The 21,270-nt window shown below is 47.1% G+C and overlaps 1 protein-coding gene across 3 annotated transcripts in view; it reads right to left on the bottom strand.

The window, feature by feature from the left end:
• MGRN1 (mahogunin ring finger 1) overlaps positions 1-21,270 on the bottom strand; it is a 117,556-nt gene that overhangs the window by 39,810 nt on the left and 56,476 nt on the right. For all 3 annotated transcript variants that reach the window (XM_029576330.1, XM_029576333.1, XM_029576332.1), the window contains exons 7-10: positions 20,865-20,908; positions 14,042-14,089; positions 8,179-8,247; positions 6,875-7,034 (exon numbers count right to left, since the gene is read on the bottom strand). In XM_029576330.1, coding sequence (XP_029432190.1) covers positions 6,875-7,034; positions 8,179-8,247; positions 14,042-14,089; positions 20,865-20,908 — 321 coding nt within the window. The remainder of the gene's footprint in view (positions 1-6,874; positions 7,035-8,178; positions 8,248-14,041; positions 14,090-20,864; positions 20,909-21,270) is intronic.

Genomic DNA, 21,270 nt, shown 5'->3' with positions numbered 1-21,270 from the left:
ACTCAAAAAACCTTCCAGATATGCACGTAAACCAGAGAAGTCGACTGTTACCGGGCCCGCAGCAAGGTGGAAAGACCTCCGCATTACAGCCCTTACGCCTCAGGCGCCGCCATTCAGAAGCCAGGCCGCTAGACAGAAGCGATTGGCCCAGTCAAAAAATACGGGCCCCTGCCGAAGTAGGCGAGGGAGATGACCTAAACGAAGAGGAGCATCCGTCACAGGTTGATGAGAGCTGCGAACCATGGCCTGCGTGGCCACTCGGGTGCTACTAGTACCATTGATCCCCGGTGGAGCTCTATTCTCCTGAGAACTTTGCCCCCTAGGGGCCACGGGGGGGGGGGGGGAACATGTACAGAAGGACGTCCGAGGGCCAAGGGAGAGCTAGAGCATCCCCGCCATCTGAGCAGTGCTCTCTCCAGCGGCTGAAGAACCGGCTTGCCTTGGCATTGCGCAAGGTCCCCACGAGGGCCAGGTGGGAGGGTCCTCAACTGTCGAAAATCAGATCCATGGCTGCGTCCGAGAGAGCCCACTCCCCGGAGCGAACAATTGGCAACTGAGAAAATCGGCCTGAACATTCTCCTGTCTGCGATGCGGGATGCCGCTAGGCAAACCAGGTGTCGTTCCGCCCAGACGTAGAGACGGCTGGCTCCTAAAGCCACCAGACGCCTGTGGGTGCCCCCCTGATGATTGATGTAAGACACATTGGTGGAGCTGTCGGACAGCACCCTTACTGCTTTGCCGCGGATCAGAGGGAGAAAAACTCCTGCCGAGCCAAACACACTGCCCGAGTCTCCAACCGAATGATGTGCCAGCGAGACTGGATTGGCGACCAGATCCCCTGGGTGGACTGGGATAGGCAGACCGCACCCCAGCCCAAGAGACTGGCGTCCAAGGTCACCATCGTCCACTGTGGAGCTTGGAGAGGCATTCCCTGGAGAAGATGAGGAAGCGAAAGCCACCACTGCAAGTCGGCGACGGTAGAGACCAAAAGCGGGAGGACTAAGTAAAACTGTTCCGACACCGGCTGCCAACGGGATAGCAAAGCTTTCTGTGACAGTCGCAGTTGAGCAAATGCCCAGGGGATGAGGTTGATGGTGGAAGACCATGGACCCGAAGACCGGCCGGTAGTCCCAGGCCGTGGGAAGAGGTAGCACGAGTCGATTCCGAATGTGGTCGAGCAACTGGAGGGCCCGCACATGAAGCAAGAAGGCCTCGCCCCTCGCGAGTGTGTAAGTGGGCTCTCAGGGACTCCAAGTCCTGGGAGGGCTGAGGGTTGCTCTGACAGCTAATACCCAATCCACCGTTTGATTGGCAAGAGCCACCTACTGGGCCCGCATAGGCACCACCATCGGGACCTCAGGGAGGTGTGCGGCGTGGTTGCGAGGCAGAAGGGCAGCGCCCGAAACTGGGAAAACCTGTTGAGGATGTGGTAGCGAAGATACATCAGGCAATCGCAGTGAATCGGGGTATGGGAGCACTCCGCTGTCAAAACGAGCGAGGAACTCACCGGGGCGAACCGCCGCGATGAACGCTCGCAAGGTGTCCGTGCAAAAATATGGGATCTTAAGGGCCCAGATGACCCCCCCTTGAGTGGTGAGATCGGCCGAAAAACCCCATCTTTCACGGGAACCACTAAGTAAGTAAAATACTGGCCTGTGCCGCACTCCCTTTCTGGAACCGGGACCACTGCGCCAGGACTCCGTAGTCAGGCGAGGGTTCGGCAATGTCGGAGATCCACAGGTCCGACGCGATCTTGACCCATTCCTTGAAGAAAAGGGAGAGGCGGCCACCACAACAAGGGACCGAGGAACGAGTCAACTGAACTTCATTGTGGAGCAGGCTCCGGGGCGGAGCGCAAGGACGGCCCTTGCGAAGGGAGCGATGCCCACTAAAGGGCTGCGACCAGGACCGAGAGCAAGAAGGATAACCCCCGAAGGAGCTACCTCGTTCGCGGGGCGTATACCGTTTCTGTCCCCAGGAGGAGGACGGGAGGGTGTAAAAGAGCGTATGAACCTTATCTGCCCCTAAGGAATCAACAAGTTTCTCAAGGTCCTCTCCAAAGAGCAACTCACCTTTGAAGGACAACGCGCCGAGCCGCGCCTTGGAGGATGGGTCAGCCGACCAATTTGGCCACCAGAGGAGTGGTATGGCGGACACCACTGAGGCCATCGCCTTCGCCTGGACACAGAGGAGGTCACAGAGCGCAGCAGCCCCCTAAGCGATGAAGGCTTCCAGACGTTCAGCCTGCTCCGCCTCTGCCGACAGGAGGTCCTGGGTGCTGAGTAATTGTTGAACCCACCTGAGACCTGCCCGCTGCATGAGACTGGTGCAGACAGCCGCATGGACCCCCAGAGCCAAGACTTCCAAAAAAGCGTGTTATATGTGCCTCGAGCTTACGGTCCTGTCCGCGCAGAGACAGAGGAGTACCCAGTGGGAATTTTCAACATATCTAAACATACCTCTGGGAGGGTGTGGAGCTTGTCCAGAGCACGCCCCACCCGGAGTCCCGCTAAGGGAGTCTCCCATGCCCACAAGAGCAGCAGCTTGCGCGGGGGATGAATTGGGCAATCACTTGCCAGAGCCCTGAGTCCCGCCAGGACCGGGTCTATCTATATCTATATCTGCATGCCATAAGAGTATCCGTGGAGGGCCCCTCCAGCCCCAATTCCTCCCTTGAAAAACATGCGGAGGACCCTGGGAACGTCCTTCTCCAGGTACGGGAGGGTGCTGACAGAAAGAGACACGGGATCAGGATCCTGAAGAACTGGGGCCACTGGGGGAGGGGGGCCACCCCCCGGAACCACCCCCACCCAAGCGAAGCGACCCCGTAGCCGGGCAACCAGTGAGTGACGTGTGGCACAGATTTTTTTTTTGGTGGGGGGCAAGGGGGGGAGACACCTTCCTCCTCCTCCTCCTGCAGGCTAGATAAACATGATTTATGCAGGAGGAGAAATCCTGAGAAAAAAACGTCCCAGGATTTTCCCGGGGGTGGGGGAGAGAGGGGGGCGAAGGGGGGTCAGGGATCCCATCCTGGGGGGCCACGGGGCTCAAATTAGGGGGGGCTCTGAAAACAGAGATGCCGAAAATCCTAGATGGCCGCCATTCCCGGCTTTGCCGACCCGGGAACGGCCTTGGCCATGCTGAGGGGACGCAATCCTCGGTCTAAATTTGCCTGTCCTGCCGAGGGGGGCCTTCCCCACCCGGCAGGCAGGCTGAGCAGAGAAAATCGCGACGAGGGCTGCTCACAGGGAAGGCAGGCTGCCAGCTGCGGCATGAGAAGCTGCTCTGAAGAAAAAAAGGTTTAAAAAAAATAGAGTTGATTGGCAACCTGCCGGCAGGAGTGAAGCAAGAGAAAAACCTGCTGACTCCTGCCTGTCTGGATGCCGGTTCAAAACCCCAGGAAGTAGAATTTAAAATTAATATTAAACTGCTGCTTTATTAGCCACCCCCTATTATTTATATTATTTTATTATGTTATTTTTTTTTTTTTTAAACACAGATAGAGGACAGCAATGGAGCTCTAGGCTCCTGGGCAACCAGAGGAGGGGGAGACGAGCACTGGACCACCAGCCTCGGTCCCTACAGCTGCGAGAATGGTGGGGGGGGGGGGGGGGGGGAGACGAACACTGGACCACCAGCATCAGTCCCCACACCAGGAATCACTTACGGACTCAGGCGATGCCCCGCACAAGGGGCGAAGCCCCCCTGAGTCCGGCAAGAGCCAGGAGACGGGACCGTCTCCTGCAGAGAAGAAAACTAACTTCTATATTTCTTTCTTTCTTTTTTTTTTTTTATAGAGAGAAAGCCAATCAAGATCCTAAAGAAGAAGTACTTGCTTGATCCAGAGAAAGGAAGAAGAGAAGGCTGACTAGCCTAAATCAGGAGACCAAAGGGTGAGCTGATACACCTGCTGGAGACAGACAAATATTGAAGGGTTACAGGATAGGTTCTGTCCTCACATAGAATACCCTTTTCAGTTTTAGTCTGTCTCCACTTGCTGGAAAGGAGGCTCAACCCACTGTCTGGACTGATTCGGGTACGTACAGGGAACCCCAAATTAGTGTTTAACACGAAATCCAAGACAATAAACCATGCTTTGCTTTATAACATACCACACAGTTACATACATTGGGTCTAATGTACTAAGCATTTGTCCATTAGATACAAAATGGCAGGAATACTATAATATGTCTATCAGAAAGCCTGTGAGGGAGTCAGTTGGACCGTTAGATGATCGAGGGGTTAAAGGGGCACTTAGAGAAGATAAGGCCATCGCGGAAAGATTAAATGATTTCTTTGCTTCGGTGTTTACTGAAGAGGATGTTGGGGAGGTACCCGTAATGGAGAAGGTTTTCATGGGTAATGATTCAGATGGACTGAATCAAATCACGGTGAACCTAGAAGATGTGGTAGGCCTGATTGACAAACTGAAGAGTAGTAAATCACCTGGACCGGATGGTATACACCCCAGAGTTCTGAAGGAACTAAAAAATGAAATTTCAGACCTATTAGTAAAAATTTGTAACTTATCATTAAAATCATCCATTGTACCTGAAGACTGGAGGATAGCAAATGTAACCCCAATATTTAAAAAGGGCTCCAGGGGCGATCCGGGAAACTACAGACCGGTTAGCCTGACTTCAGTGCCAGGAAAAATAGTGGAAAGTGTTCTAAACATCAAAATCACAGAACATATAGAAAAACATGGTTTAATGGAACAAAGTCAGCATGGCTTTACCCAGGGCAAGTCTTGCCTCACAAATCTGCTTCACTTTTTTGAAGGAGTTAATAAACATGTGGATAAAGGTGAACCGGTAGATATAGTATACTTGGATTTTCAGAAGGCGTTTGACAAAGTTCCTCATGAGAGGCTTCTAGGAAAAGTAAAAAGTCATGGGATAGGTGGCGATGTCCATTCGTGGATTGCAAACTGGCTAAAAGACAGGAAACAGAGAGTAGGATTAAATGGGCAATTTTCTCAGTGGAAGGGAGTGGACAGTGGAGTGCCTCAGGGATCTGTATTGGGACCCTTACTGTTCAATATATTTATAAATGATCTGGAAAGAAATACGACGAGTGAGATAATCAAATTTGCAGATGACACAAAATTGTGCAGAGTAGTTAAATCACAAGCAGATTGTGATAAATTGCAGGAAGACCTTGTGAGACTGGAAAATTGGGCATCCAAATGGCAGATGAAATTTAATGTGGAAAAGTGCAAGGTGATGCATATAGGGAAAAATAACCCATGCTATAATTACACGATGTTGGGTTCCATATTAGGTGCTACAACCCAAGAAAGAGATCTAGGTGTCATAGTGGATAACACATTGAAATCGTCGGTTCAGTGTGCTGCAGCAGTCAAAAAAGCAAACAGAATGTTGGGAATTATTAGAAAAGGAATGATGAATAAAACGGAAAATGTCATAATGCCTCTGTATCGCTCCATGGTGAGACCGCACCTTGAATACTGTGTACAATTCTGGTCGCCGCATCTCAAAAAAGATATAATTGCGATGGAGAAGGTACAGAGAAGGGCTACCAAAATGATAAGGGGAATGGAACAACTCCCCTATGAGGAAAGACAAAAGAGATTAGGACTTTTCAGCTTGGAGAAGAGACGACTGAGGGGGGATATGATAGAGGTGTTTAAAATCATGAGAGGTCTAGAACGGGTAGATGTGAATCGGTTATTTACTCTTTCAGATAGTAGAAGGACTAGGGGACACTCCATGAAGTTAGCATGGGGCACATTTAAAACTAATCGGAGAAAGTTCTTTTTTACTCAACGCACAATTAAACTCTGGAATTTGTTGCCAGAGAATGTGGTTCGTGCAGGTAGTATAGCTGTGTTTAAAAAAGGATTGGATAAGTTCTTGGAGGAGAAGTCCATTACCTGCTATTAGGTTCACTTAGAGAATAGCCACTGCCATTAGCAATGGTTACATGGAATAGACTTAGTTTTTGGGTACTTGCCAGGTTCTTATGGCCTGGATTGGCCACTGTTGGAAACAGGATGCTGGGCTTGATGGACCCTTGGTCTGACCCAGTATGGCATTTTCTTATGTTCTTATGTTCTTAATGTTCAATAGGCTTGTGAAATTATGTAAAATGGAAAAGCTGCAGAAAGGCCTAACAGGACTGCTGCTTATGTTTTTTTTCTCCCTCGCACCAGCTGGAAGGTTGCAAGAATGCTTTAGTACAAACTCAGCTACAATCCTGCAGTAAGGTTTTAAGCTCTTCAGTGACAGCAGTTCTGAAGTCACTGGGCAGATGTAATGAATGATCCCAAACCAAAATTATTCCAGCACAGAGTCAAGTTTTACTTTCCTTTGCCTCCATGTTTTCTTTGTTTTGCTTCCAGAATACAGCACTTTTAACCCCATTTTCCACCTCAGCATACTCTATTGGCTGCCATGCCATGACCCCAAAATATGATGGTCTCAATCTACAGCAAAATAGCTGAAAAATGTCACGGGTGATGGAAACAATCCAGTACCTGCAACCAATTTTGTTGCACACTGAACAAAAATTCCAACCCCCCCCCCACACCAAACCTTATGATAAACTTATACTCCTGGATCAGAAATTTTCCATCGGCTTTAATTGTGTTTGCATACCCACTGATATTTTCCTCAAACAATTGACCAATTTCTGAGAAAGTGGGTGAAAAACAGAACAGTCACAAAATTCAGTTACTGGTCCGATATAGCATGAAGGCCTCAGAGACCGCAACAGTGCCCGACACCTCAAGAGACATGGTGGTGCCCAGGACTGGCATTATAGCACAATAGCCAGTTTTTCAAATTGTTAAGGAAAAATGGAAGAGCTTGAGGATTCTTGTGCTATGATAGGATACAGAAGTGATACTCACGCAATCTGCAGATGGGGCAGTTGTTGGCTTGGTAGCGCAGGGTGTCAGCGCAGGAGTTGCACAAACAGAGATGGCGGCAGGGCAGGATTAAGGTGTCTCGCAGGTCAGACAGGCACACCACACACTCATTGCTGTTATCACTGTTTTCGTCATCTGCAGGCTGCAAGGAGACCCTTCACCGTGAGCTCAGAAATTAGATACTAATAAGCCTCTACCTATTATTTAAGATGAGGAAACTTTGATGATTCAGGTGTCAGGTACTGTGGCATGCAGGGCCGGTAAAAAGATTAGAGAGGATGTGTTTATGGTTGTGGTTAGACAAACATTTGTCTGGAATGGATTAGGTACAGTGAATTCTAACTGGAGTTAAGCCGAGATAACAGCTTAAAGGATTTTCCAGCCCTAGTTTTCTCAGATTGGAAAACAAGAAAACATTACAATTCCATAATTCTTCCTTTCAAAAACAGCCCATTCCCTTGTTACAAGCTCTGAATGTATCCTTTATTTTTTTTTGTTACTGGGTCTCACATTACTAGACTGCCCAGCCTTTAAAAAGCTAGCAGGCTGAACACCTTTGAAAGAGTCCATAAATAGCTTAAAAGTCTATAGCAATAATCATAAGAAAAAACACTCAAAACTTAGAAACAGAAGGATACAGGATGAGATTTCTCTCTCTCTTCAATGAAATGTGATTTTGATTAAAAATAGGTATTATCCCTCAAAGTGGGAGGGTTAGTAATCTGACAACACTCGTAGAAGGGTCATTATGACCAACATTTCTTTACCATTTGATTGGACTGCAAAATACAGGCTTTGAGGATTAAATCACAAGAGACAGGAAAATCAAAGGGAAATTACAATAGTTGACTTCAATTAGCTGTTCACAAGACCTGTAAGATATGGTTTGTAAAACCCAGACCTTACTTTCAGAAACACTGTACTTTACTTGACCAATATAGGTGCACTGACAGATATGAGACCACAGGTCAAGTGCCCATCACCTGAGACATGTTGTCTCTGTGCACTTGTAACAAATCAGTGAAGGTGTGCAACAGAAATCACAGCCTCCTAGGAATTTGACAGGGGTGAACACTTCTACTATGGCCTCTGGAAATAATTCATTTTACATGGGCCACCACTAAGTTCCTACCAGCCTCAGCTGGATTTGAACTGGTGACCTAGGGGTGAAATTCTCTGTGACACTGCCATGACTCCGCTGGAGCCATCTGTTATGTGCTGATGAAGCATATCCTGCAATAAGTAAAGTGTTAGTTTTCTTAATCTAATTTGATTATTATTGATACCTTGGTCTCTTGGTTGTTTTTATTTTCAATGCCATAAATCTCCTGGAGAAGGTAACTAACACGATCAACCTGGAGGAAGAACAAAAAATTGTTAAAAGAATTTTGAGCAGCAGGTACTTTTAGATTTAGATTTAACCCCACATTCTCCTCCTGTACCACATAAGTCTCCAAGTTCACCACTTCACTGAAGGTTTATACAAAACTCCACTGAAGACTGAACTCACATACGGGCCGATTCAGTAAAGTCCGCAGAAGAGCGGACGAACGCCCGCTCTCCCGGCGAGCGCATAGGCCACTCACCTGTGCGTGTGATACAGTATTTAAATTAGGTGGTGCAGTAGAAACTGGCAAAAGGAGGCACTAGGGACACTAGTGCGTCCCTAGCGCCTCCTTTTGACCTGGAGCGGCGGCTGTCAGCGGGTTTGACAGCCGATGCTCAATATTGCCGGCGGTTCTCGAGCCCGCTGACAGCCACGGGCTCGGAAACTGGACGCTGGCAAAATTGAGCGTCCAGTTTTCGGCCCGACAGCCGCCGGCCCATTTAAAAAAATTTTTTTCCCTTTTTTAAACTTTTTTTTACTCTTCGGGACCTTCGACTTAATATCGCCATGATATTAAGTCGGAGGGTGCACAGAAAAGCAGTTTTTACTGCTTTTCTGTGCACTTTCCCGGTGCCGGCAGAAACTAGCGCCTACCTTTGGGTAAGCGCTAATTTCTTAAAGTAAAATGTGCGGCTTGGCTGCACATTTTACTTACTGTATCGTGCGGGCTTACCTAATAGGGCCATCAACATGCATTTGCAATTTGGGAGGTGGAGGTCCTGGGATGAAATCCATAGGCTGAGTCATTCTCTGCAAAAAGGCATTGTGCATTAGAACCACAAATTCCAGTGAAAACGCTGGAACCCCCAGGGGGGGCCAAACCGGGGCCTCCCCTATCTGAGATCACGGCTCAGACTCCGAAAATGGAGCCAAAACAGGTGGCAGCGCCGATATCGGGGCCTCTGTGTTCTCCTCCGGAAAGCCGGTGCCAATGGCGTCTGAAAACAAGATGGCCGCCATTCCCGCGCTCAGCGGGAACGGAGCCTGCCGCTGCTTAGAAGCGCGGTCCTGTCCGCGGGCTCCGGCGGTGTCCCCCTGCTGCGAGCAGCCCTCCCCACCGGGGAGGTAGCTCGTACACAGCCCCTCCCATGAAAGCCGGCCCCCGAGTCGGCCGCATGTCGTGCAGGCCACCGATCGCGGCATGCTATGTCCAAGGGGGAGGGGCGAGAAAGCGCAAGCTAAACTCTTCGGCGCCTGAAGAAAGCTTGAGAGCACGGTCCGCCCTGAATGCCCCACGACCCGGACAGGAAAGGGCTGCCGGGGAATTGGACGTCCCGGCAGGCAGCGGCCCCGGGGAATGGCACGTCGCGGGTCGGCAAACAACTGGGGGGGGGGGGGGGGGGGGGGGGAAGAGGTTAGAGCCTCTTTCATGTACCCTGGCAGTCAGGCGCAAGGAAAAAGACAAACCTGTACAAAAAAAAAAGAATTAAACATAAAAACTTACCCCCCAACAGCATAAATCAGAAAGACAGAAGGTAAGAATACAGGACCAGGCCTGTCAACAAGCGCCCGGGGGGAGAGCCAAAGCAGTGATTCTCCCAGGCTCAGAGCTAACCCCTTTACTTTGCAACTTTTTTTTTTTTTTTAACTTGATCCCTCAAACAAAAGAGACAGAATAAGAGCCTAGAGAACCCTAAGCTACTGTGCTGGGGAACTGATGGTCCCCTGCTCCCATCTGCTGGAGTCAGAAAGATACTGAGGATTGAGACAAGGGAGGTGGGCTTATATAGCACCTCCCCCAGAAGTTTTTGTTCTGACTCCATCTGCTGGACGGGGGACATAGCCCACCGTCTGGACTGATCCTGGTACTCCTGCATCTCCTTCCAGATGTCTTGCAAGTACTGGCTCATGTAGAGCTGGTAGGCAGCTATGCGGGCAATGAGCATGGTGTTTTGAAATACCTTCCTCCCAAGAGCGTCTATCATGCTATGCTCCTTCCCGGGGTCGTTATTTTTTTTAAGAAGACCCAATAATAGTAGAAAGAGTGTCCAAGTGTGGATGAAAATATATGTAGGAGGGAGGTGTAGGTGTATAAATGGGTTGAACATGATGGGTTTTGTGCAATAGACACAAATGATACTAAGTAATTGTGATGAGTAGGAGGCAATATCCTATTGTATTATATAATAGCTATGGTATGTGCTGCATGGTTTGTATTTCTTCTATAATGAAATGATATTTATGTCAAAGTTTTCTAAAGACATGTTTAGTAATTAAAAATGTTTAATTAAAAGGGATTAAATGTAGATTCCTTCATTAGCATGATACAGTGAAGACTGAATCAAAGAATTAATCCAGTCTTTCTATTATGGCCTTGTCATACTTAAGGGCCCCTTTTACCCCTCAATCATTGACATCTAATGGTTGAAGTGACTCCCTCTCAGGCTTTTTACTTTGAATGTACCTGAAACAATTTTGAGTATTTGCTTCCATGGCAAGCTTCTTTCAAATTCTCTCTTTGCCTCCTTATCAATGCTTTGCATCTGACTTGCCAATGATTATGCTGTTTTCTTCATTTGGATCTGTTTCCCATTTCTTGAAAGATGTTCTTTTAGCTATTATAACCTCTCTCACATCACCTTTTAACCATGCCAACAGTCATTTAGCCTTCCTTCCACCTTTTCTAATGCATGGAATACATCTGGTCTGGGCTTCCAAGATGGTTTGTTTGTTTTTTTTAACAAGGTCCATGCCTGATATAAACTCTTAGCCTTTACGGCTGCTCCTTTCACTTTTTTTCTAACCATTTTCCTCATTTTATCATAGCCACTCTTTTGAAAGTTAAATGCTGTTGCAGTGGATCTCTTTAGTGTCCTCCCCTCCATTTATTAAGTCAGATTTGAACATGTTGTGATCACTAATGCCAAGTGGTTCCAACCTTGTTACCTCTCGCACCAAATCCTGTGTTTCATGCAGAACTAGATCTAAAATAACTTCCTCTCTTTTGGTTCTTGTACCAGCAGATCCAAGAAGCAGTCATTTATTTCATCTAGGACTTTACATCTCTAGCATGTCCTGATGTAACATTCACCCATCAATACAGGGGTAATTGAAATCATCCATTATTACTGTTCTGCTGATTTCTTTTAGCATTTCATTGTCTGTTCTTCATTCTTGCCAAGTGAACAGTAATACACCCCCCACCACCATTTTACCCCCCACTACCATTTTATTCCCCTTGTCACCTGGAATATCTATCCATAAAGATTCAACATTGTATTTTGTTTCCTGCAGAACTTTTATCCTGTTCGACTCACTGCCCTCTTTAATATATAGTGCCACCTCTCCACTGTTGGTTATCCTCTTTCTCCCAGGTCTCTGAGATGCCAATTATATCTACCTCTTCATCCAGTGCTATACACTCTAACTTTCCCATTTTATTTTTTAAACTTCTAGCATTGGTATACAGACATTACTAAGTATGGTTTTTGTTTGAATTAACAATCTGCATAGCAGCCGACAGGGATAATTTGGAATCTTTCTGCCCTGTCTGCTCTTTAAAGTCACCTGGGCCACTTTAGCATTTATTGCAACCTCTCTGCTGGGATGCCCTAATTTCCCTGTTCTGTTACTTGCCTTCAAAGATGCATCATTCTGAACAATGCACTTCTGAGTAACTGTTGGCTTTCCCCTGTCATCTAGGTTAAAAGCTGCGCTCTCTCATTTTTAGTGCCAGCAGCCTGGTTCCACTCTGGTTAAGGTGGAGCCCATCCTTTTGGAAAATTCCCCCCCACCCCCCCTTCCGCAAAATGATGCCCGGTTCCCAACAAACCTAAAACCCTCTTCCCCACGCATTGAGACTGGAGCTCTGCCTGCCTCTGGGGGTCCTGCATGTGGAATGGGAAGCATTTCTGAGAATGCTACCCCCTCAAGGCTCTGGATGTCAATTTTCTACCTAAAAACCTAAATTTGGCTTCCAGAATCTCCCTCCTGCACTTTCCTATATCATTGGTACCCACCTGTACCAAGACAGCCGGCTCCTCCCCAGCACTGTCTAAAATCCTATCTATGTGATGCATGAGGTCCACCACCTTTGCACCAGGCAGACATCTCACCAAGAGATCCTCACATCCACCAGCCACTCAGCTATCTACATTCCTAATAATTGAATCTCCAACTACAATGACCATCCTAACCCTTTTCTCCTAGACACATATCCTCTGTGTGAGAGGATACTACATCACCTTGAGGACAGTTCCTTGCTACAGGATTGCTTTCTGGCTCACCAAGGTGATGCTTGCATTCCAAGTGACCTTTCTCCCCCAAGCAGTGCAATGGCTGCCAGACTGGAGATAGAACTGCTCTACTATGTGTGTCTGAAGGTCTCCTCTGTATTCCTGTCCGTCTCCCTTAGCTCCTCCAGGTCTGCTACTCGAGCCTTCAGAGATCAAACTTTTTCTCTGAGGGCTAGGAGCTCTACATCTAGTGCACACATATAACCTTTTGCGAACTGGGAGATAATCATACTTGTCACACTCTGTGCAAAAGACTAGATAGTCCAAGCAGCTATCTACATCTTAATTTTGTTGACTGATATTGAATTAAAACTTCTAAGAGAATAGGAATGCAAAGGTAATCTAAGTACTTTTAGTTTATTGATTTATTTTATATTTGTCTCTCAGTGACCCTCAAAACACTACATTTAATCTACTTATAACAAATTTATTTACCCACCTTATTGACTCTTGTTTTGAATTAAAATTCCTTCTGTATCAAATCTGTAGTAAATTTATAGTAAAGAGTTCTGAGGATCGGGTGCAGATGAGCCTTCCGGTCCTCTTCTGCTGCAAGGAGTGCGGGGCCTCTGGAAGCTGAAGCCTGGAAAGCTCATGGAGACCTCGGGAGTCCTCTCTGCTGGGTAAAGTATGCAGATGAGCCTTCCGGTCTTCTTCTGCTGCAAGGAGTGCGGGGCCTCTGGAAGCTGAAGCCTGGTTAGCTCGTGGAGACCTCTCTAGTCCTCTGCTGGGGGCTGCTGGGTAAGGTATGCAGATGAGCCTTCTGGTCCTCTTCTGCTGCAAGGAGTGTGGGGCCTTTGGAAGCTGAAGCCTGGAAAGCTCGTGGAGACCTCAGGAGTCCTCTGCTGGGTAAGGTATGCAGATGAGCCTTCTGGTCCTCTTCTGCTGCAAGGAGTGTGGGGCCTCTGGAAGCTGAAGCCTGGAAAGCTCGTGGAGACCTCGGGAGTCCTCTCTGCTGGGTAAAGTATGCAGATGAGCCTTCCGGTCTTCTTCTGCTGTAAGGAGTGCGGGGCCTCTGGAAGCTGAAGCCTGGAAAGCTCGTGGAGACCTCAGGAGTCCTCTGCTGGGTAAGGTATGCAGATGAGCCTTCTGGTCCTCTTCTGCTGCAAGGAGTGTGGGGCCTCTGGAAGCTGAAGCCTGGTTAGCTCGTGGAGACCTCTCTAGTCCTCTGCTGGGGGCTGCTGGGTAAGGTATGCAGATGAGCCTTCTGGTCCTCTTCTGCTGCAAGGAGTGTGGGGCCTTTGGAAGCTGAAGCCTGGATAGCTCGTGGAGACCTCTGGAGTCCTCTGCTGGGTAAGGTATGCAGATGAGCCTTCTGGTCCTCTTCAGTGTGCCCGGGTGTAATTTGACACGTGTATCAGTCACACAATTTTCTAAGGTCCATTTCTGCTGGTAAAGCAGTACTTTACCCATAGAAGCCCCTTTGATATTACCCTCCCTATGTCTTATCTGCTGTCCCAAAACTCTGGCAGAGATGCTTTTAACCAAACATGATTTACCAGATTATGAAAAGCAATAGGTACTCACAATTTGTTTCTGTTTTAACGGCTTGACTGAAAAGCTGCCATCCACATGCTGAAAATGAAAACAGAACAGGTTAGGTCTGTACCTATTCATACAGAAACCTTAGGACAGGGGTCAGCAGCCCCCAGCACATGTTCCATACACAGGCAGATATAGATACCAGCCCCGTCGGCATTTTTAATATTTGTGGGCTAGGTGTTCTGAATTTGCAATGTGCGAGCTCAGCCAGCTGGCCCTTGAAATTTAAAAAACAAACAAACTGCAATGCTTATTATCGCCAATATCAGTCAGGAACCAACATGCCAGACAAAGCAGCAAAAGTATTAGAGAAATCCCCCCTTCCCCTAGCACGCCAATGCTGAATTTTTTTTTTTTGTTGCTATGCTAACAAAAAGCCTGGTCAACCCCTGCTTTAGGAGGTGATAGAGGGAGGTGAATGGATGCAAACACAGCTGGCCTCTCTCATCAAGACTGGGGGGGAGGGGCTCTGCTGACGTAAGCGCTACTGAAAGCAGAGCAGGCTTGGCAACGGGTCAAGACTAAGGTCTCTCCAACTTGACAAATTATTGCCTGCTGAGAGGTGCTTGATTTATTGTGCTTCAAAATGTTTTTCTTTTTGTTTCGGAGTGTGACAGAGCTGTTTCCTTGGGTTTTTTTCCCCTCCCACCCCTGTCTCAAGTCTATATTTATAGACTATTGTCCAATTAGAAGCCTGGAGAAAATGTATATAAATAGGTATATGGACTACTATCCATTTAGGGGGTCTGAGAAAGTAATTGTCCATAATAGGAGTCAATTAATGACCTCACAAAACTAAGTGCAAAATTAAACCTGAATCAAAGAAATAGTAAGCCTAATATATATCTCTGGAAAACAGATTAGGTCATTGATTGAAGAAAATACTCTCCGCTTCCTAGTACAAAGCAGTAAGAAAATAATTTAGATCAAATTTTGGACAACTGCCAGCAGAACGAAAATTAAGTAAATTTCAGGGGGAGCTTGCTTGGCAACATCTTATTAGAGCTTTGAGGTAATTATTTCTAGTTGGTCTGGTTTAGTTTAATACACTAAGCAAAGGGAGCCACACTAAAGCCACACCTCATAGATCCATAAATAGAGCAGTCTGAAAAGAAATTAAATGGCTCCATATTTCAAAGCAACAAGTGAGCAAGCAAACAGGACTATAAACAGGGCTTCTGAGCAGAGGAGCTAACTTTTCAAAATGACTGGGGGGTACTAACACAAATTTCCCTCCCCAGACACAATAAAGGAATTTGTTCAATATAGGGGCTTAACCACCCACACAGCTAGCACCTATGCTATTGAGGGTGAAAGTAAAAGATAGCTTGCACGGGAAAGAGGCTAGCTGATTTTATATTCAGGAAGCAGAGGAAAAAGAGAGAGAGACTTTGTAGGTTTTTCTAATTTCTTTCAACAGGCACCAGAAGCTCCCAAAGGATAAAGGATGGCTGGGAAACATATCACCAAAGCTGTCACCACTGTTACTACTTCTGCTGCTGTCCAGATGGACATCCAAATCCACAGTTAGAAACTGGTTCAGTGAGTCTGTAGGTTGACAGTCTCAGAAAATTGGTGGCAGAGCTGAGAGAGAAGATGGCAAGGTTGAAAAGCATCCAGCACAATAAGGACTACATCGATGAAATGTTTATTGGGATATCAAAGAAAGAAAACTCAAGCAAAGGGAAAGGGGAAATTTGAGCACAAGACGACAGCTGGATCTCAAGCAAAGGGAAAGGTGAAATTTGAGCACAAGACGACAGCTGGATCCAGATTACCACAAGTAGTAGCCCTGACACCCGTTTCCAGTTTCACTCAAGCTGAAGGACCAATATACAGCCCAGAAGTGGAGGAAGAGAAATCATCCCAGGAGGAACCAGCACTCAACCCCCCAAGCTGCATGTTCCGCAACCAGTGCACCTAGGAAGTGAAGGGTAACAGTGGTTGGTTACTCGCTGCTCAGGGGCATGGAGGTATCCACTTGCCAGTTGCCAAGATCAGAGATGGACTAGAAAGATTGCAGAGAATCAAGCCCACCGACTGCTACCCGATGCTGCTCATCCACATAGGCACTAATGATGCTGCTGGACTCCACAGAGTGTATCAAAAGTGATTTCAAGGCTCTGAAGAGAGGGTGAAGTGCAAAGGTGCACAGGTGGAAGATTTATCTGTACTCCCAGTCAAGGATAAAATCCCGAGCGGCAAAGCTCACATCCTGGAGATGAAACAGGAGAAGGAACTTCCTTTTTTTTTTTTTTTTTTTACTTAAAAAAAAACTTTAAGGCAAGGAATAACAAACACTTTCCTGAAGATGGGCAGCAGGATCCGGGCATCCTCCTGAGGGAGGAAAGAGAGCTGGCACCACCAGTATTCTCCCCATGGCAAAGAAAAGGGTTACCAACCCCTGCTCATCTATCCCTCGACCAGAAGGGATGGCCCCACCAGGATCCTGTCAACCTTCTGGGAGGAACTCCAGACAACAGAAATCTAACCTTAAATCCTTTTTTTTTTTTAAACTAAGTCTAAGACTGCAGGGTCCATCTGCTGGAGTTTGGACCGATCTGGGTACGTACAGGGAAAGGGGTGCAGCATTTTCCAAACCTGGTCTCATGGCTTTTCAGAAGTTAAAATCTATTTTGTTTTAACAGGCTTTTGAGGGACTGTATTAGGAAGTCTTGTATTAAGAAACTAACAAGTCCAACAGGCACTCTGGCTATTGGTACCAGGAGAAGTAACAGTTTAAGTTGTGTCAGTGGAGGATCAACATACGTTGGCCGAGTTTGTATTGTTAAGTTTTGTGTACTTTATGGATGTTTTAATTGCGATCCATTTAGAATCAAGGATAATGTGGAATATAAATGTTCTTAAATAAATAAAGCACTGACAAACCTACTAAAGGTGACTTTAAACTAGGATGGTTGGAGATGGATGGACAAAGTCCTAAGATAAGGAAAAGTACTCAGGTAAGTAAATCTTTAAAAACTTATAGAGAAATGGGGAAAAAGGGCAACATCTGGAAAGCTATGAATACTAATGTTCAAAGCATGGAAAATAAAGTCTCAGATCTAGAGGCAGTCATGAAAATGCTGACTTGGATATGGTGGCAGTCCCAGAGATGTGCTATTCAGAGAACCACGACTGAAACTCACTCCTCCCCACACTGTTTGATTGCACTGCGATATATAGTTATACAAAGTCATAATCTATTTAGGAAGGACAGGATAGGAAGGAAGGAGTAGCGCCACACATAAAAAATCAGATTAAAGCAACAGAACCGCAGGACTTACAAGGTAAGGAGGTGGCACTGTAGGTCAATCTGGAAAGAGGAAATGGAACATCCATCTATATTGGTGCAATATACAGACCTTCGTCCCATGTAGAAGAAATAGATAGAGATTTAATAAAAGACATTCATAAAATTGCTATGAAAGGGTAAGTGCTACTGCTAGGTGATTTCGATCTGCTGGCTGCGGACTGGGACATCTCAGCTGCAGTATTGTCCAGAAGCAGGGGAATCCGCAACTGTTCGCAGGAAGAAATATTCTGGCAACTGGTAAAAAAAAACGGACCTGCTGCTTACAACTTGGGAGAGTGTTTCTAATGTCATAGTGGGGATCATTTGGGAGTCAGTGATAACAGGATGGTGTGGTTTGGCATTAGAATACAGGCAGTACCTTAAGGAATCATTAACTGAATGGCAGTAGACAAAACTAAAAGAAGATAGTGTAAAGGGTAAAAAGGTTTATTACCTTTCTGTTAGAAAGGTAAATAAAGATACAAGGAAAAAAATGCCACTATGATTTTCTTTATTGCTTCTTTTATAATTTAAATTTTTATTGGAAAAGAGCCAGAGCATCCATGCCCTCTGCGCCGTGCTCCCGCCAGCGGCTGAAGAACAGATTGGCCTTGGCATTGCGCAGAGTCGCCATGAGGTCTAGATGAGGAGGACCCCACCTGTCCACTATCAGAGCCATGGTCGCGTTCGAGAGCTCCCACTCTCCAGGATCGAGCAACTGCCGGCTCAGGAAGTCGGCTTGAACATTGTCTTTTCCCGCGATGTGAGAGGCCGCAAGGCACTGTAGGTGACACTCCGCCCAGGCGAAGAGGCGGCTGGCTTCTAAGGCTACCAGAGGACTGCGAGTGCCCCCTTGGCGATTGATGTAGGCAACTGTGGTGGAGTTGTCGGACAGGACTTGTACCGCCTTGCCGCGGATCAGGGTAAGGAACTCCTGAAGGGCTAGGCGGACCGCCAAAGTTTCCAGTCGATTGATGTGCCAGCGCAACTGAGTCTGGGACCATGTCCCCTGGGTGGACTGAGAAAGGCAGACCGCACCCCAGCCCAACAGGCTGGCGTCTGTGGTCACTATCGTCCACTGTGGAGCTTGAAGAGGCATCCCCTGCAGGAGATGAGGAAGAGACAGCCACCACTGTAATTCGTCGGTAGTAGACTCCAAGAACAGAAGGACTACGTGGAACTGCTCCGACACTGGTTGCCAACGAGACAGCAAAGCTTTCTGTAACGGACACATATGAGCAAAGGCCCAGGGGACCAGATCGATGGTAGAAGCCATGGAGCCCAGGACTTGGAGATAATCCCAGGCTGTCAGGGAAGATAGCGCAATCAGATTCTGGACCTGATCGATCAGCTTGAGGGCTCGCGCCCGAGGTAAGAATACCTTGCCTACTCGGGTGTCGAAGTGTGCTCCCAGAAATTCCAACTCCTGGGAGGGCTGAAGCTTGCTCTTGGAAAAGTTCACTATCCACCCGAGAGAGGCAAGGAGCTCTAAGACGCGATCCACCGCCCACCGGCAAGAGGTCTCCGACTTGGCCCTGATGAGCCAATCATCCAGATAGGGATGGACGAGAATCCCCTCCCGGCGCAAGGCCGCTGCCACTACTACCATGACCTTTGTGAAGGTGCGAGGAGCGGTTGCGAGGCCGAAGGGGGGAGCTCGAAACTGGAAGTCCTGGTTGAGAATGTGGAATCGGAGATACTTCTGGTAGTCGCGGTGGATGGGAATATGAAAATATGCTTCTGCGAGATCGAGGGAAGCAAGGAACTCTCCGGGTCGGACCGCCGCAATGACCGCCCGTAGGGTTTCCATACGTCCACGGCATGTGACATCACGCCTTGAGCGGCCCAATTGCACGCACAGGGGATGCTTTCGCCCGTGCAGGCATCCATCTTTGCCGGCAGCTGGAGGCAGGGGAGCCGCGGTCTGTCTCTGCCGATGTCAGTCTCCGGAGGGGGGCTGCAAGAAGAGTAAGTCGCTTCGTTGCTTTACACTGCCAGTCCTCTCTCCCCTCCTCCCGAAGCAAGGCTGCTTTACACGCCTTGCTTCGGGAGGAGGGGAGAGAGGACTGGCAATCCCGAGCGTAGGAGAACCATCCACTTCCTGGTACCTGTCATTTCAAATGTCATTTGAAATGACAGATACCAGCGTGTCCGTGAAGCGTTAGGCAGGCCAGCACACCCAGGATACTGTATAGCGCTCTATACAGTAAAATGGGTTGCGCGGGCCTAACGCTTCACGGACGCAGCTTGCATTTGCAAGCTTTTTACATACAGTATCGAGCGGTAGGTGAGCTGGACTGTGCGTGCGGCAACCACTGGTGCGCCCGGCACTAACGCAGCTCTTCCTACTGCTCCTTACTGTATCGGCCTGTCAGTTGTTTGTTTCCTACAATTCATGTCATGATTTTTATGATTGTTATACTGCTCAGAATGCTGGATTTATGTGAATTTTAAATATTTTAAATAAATTAAAAAGTGTGGGTAGTAACATTTACAGACAAACATAGGGTGAAGGGAGATGCATCAGATACGATCGTTGCCAAGCTAAAGGTGTATCCCAAAGTGTCATGTAAGTCCAGACAGTTTTAGGAAACTTCCTCCACTAGTTTTTGTTTTCATTATGTTGCCGGTTACAGGGTAGAATAACGTGGGACCGTGTTTTGCAGAAGAGCTGGGTCAGCATACCAAGCTTCATATATGAGAGTGACAGCTGTGAGGAACTTGTTATGCTGACCAGCATACAAGTCCTCCCCGACACAGCTCTTCTGTGAAACACGGTCCCGTGTTATCCTACCCTGTAACCGGCAACATTATGAAAACAAAAACTAGTGGAGGAAGTTACCTAAAACTTTGGGATGCACCTTTATTTTGGCAACAGGAGTAACAATTTAACCGTGCGCTAAACACAATGGGAGCTAAGATTTTTGCAGGCTTTCCTGGGTGTTTTCAGTGAGTAGTCTGTCTCTCTAAGAAAAAAAGGCAGAGAATCTGCAAAACGTTCACACTGGGTCAAAGTCCATGGGTACTTTTTAACTGCAGGTTTCACTCCAAGTCCCAAAGTGAAAGTGCCTGCAGAATGCCCCCAGGGGTAAAGTATGCAGACTGTGGACCACCACACATGCTCTTTAGTCTCAGTCAGGCAGGGCAATTCTCAGACAGCAGATTTATGTGGTTAACATGCCACTTACCTACGTAAGCGGCTTTAAAAATTGCCCCGTTAATGGAAGGATGAGTGGTGTAGTGGTTAGCTCCCTGAGCTGCAAACTGAGGAAACCAAGGTTCAAATCCTGCTTATATTACTGACATTCTTTGGGATGATTTAATTCCCTGTAGCCCCAGGTACCACTTGGATTGTAAGCTCTTTGGAGAAGGAACTTATTCTTGCTGAATACTTAACATTGTACAGAAATGTGTATGCCCAATAGCACTACAAAAATGATAAGTAATATTACTAATAATGAATTCCACAGTCAATCCTGCTTCTGCTCTGGGACAGGTTAGTCTGTCACTTACTTTTTCAAATGCAGCCAAAAGAACATGAGCATGTCCTGTGATTTCTGGAAAAGAAAAATCAGAGAAGACAGCTGACATTGGACACATTCGACTGCACAGGCATCTGTCACTCTACATCCAGGATCAATTAGCAAGAAGAAAACTATTCATAAAGTTATAGCTCCTTATGGCAGTAACTGCCTAAAGCAGTTCTGCAAACAATGAATTAAACATGACAGAAGATCCTAGCAAAAATCTGCAGCATAAATATTGATAAAAGGTAACAGCATGCCATTAAAAGTCTGCAATGTCTCTGTCAGTGTACAACAAAGCTGCCAGCCTGCTGCTCGAGTCACAGCAACTGGGTCGTTGTTTCATATTCCCTTTAGAAATGACAGTTCATTTCTATTAGCCATATTGGTCCTGG

The sequence above is a fragment of the Rhinatrema bivittatum genome, chromosome 14 (assembly GCF_901001135.1).
Source record: "Rhinatrema bivittatum chromosome 14, aRhiBiv1.1, whole genome shotgun sequence".
In the NCBI taxonomy this organism is placed as follows: Eukaryota; Metazoa; Chordata; class Amphibia; order Gymnophiona; family Rhinatrematidae; genus Rhinatrema; species Rhinatrema bivittatum.
This window is presented reverse-complemented; position numbering and strand designations above follow the sequence as displayed.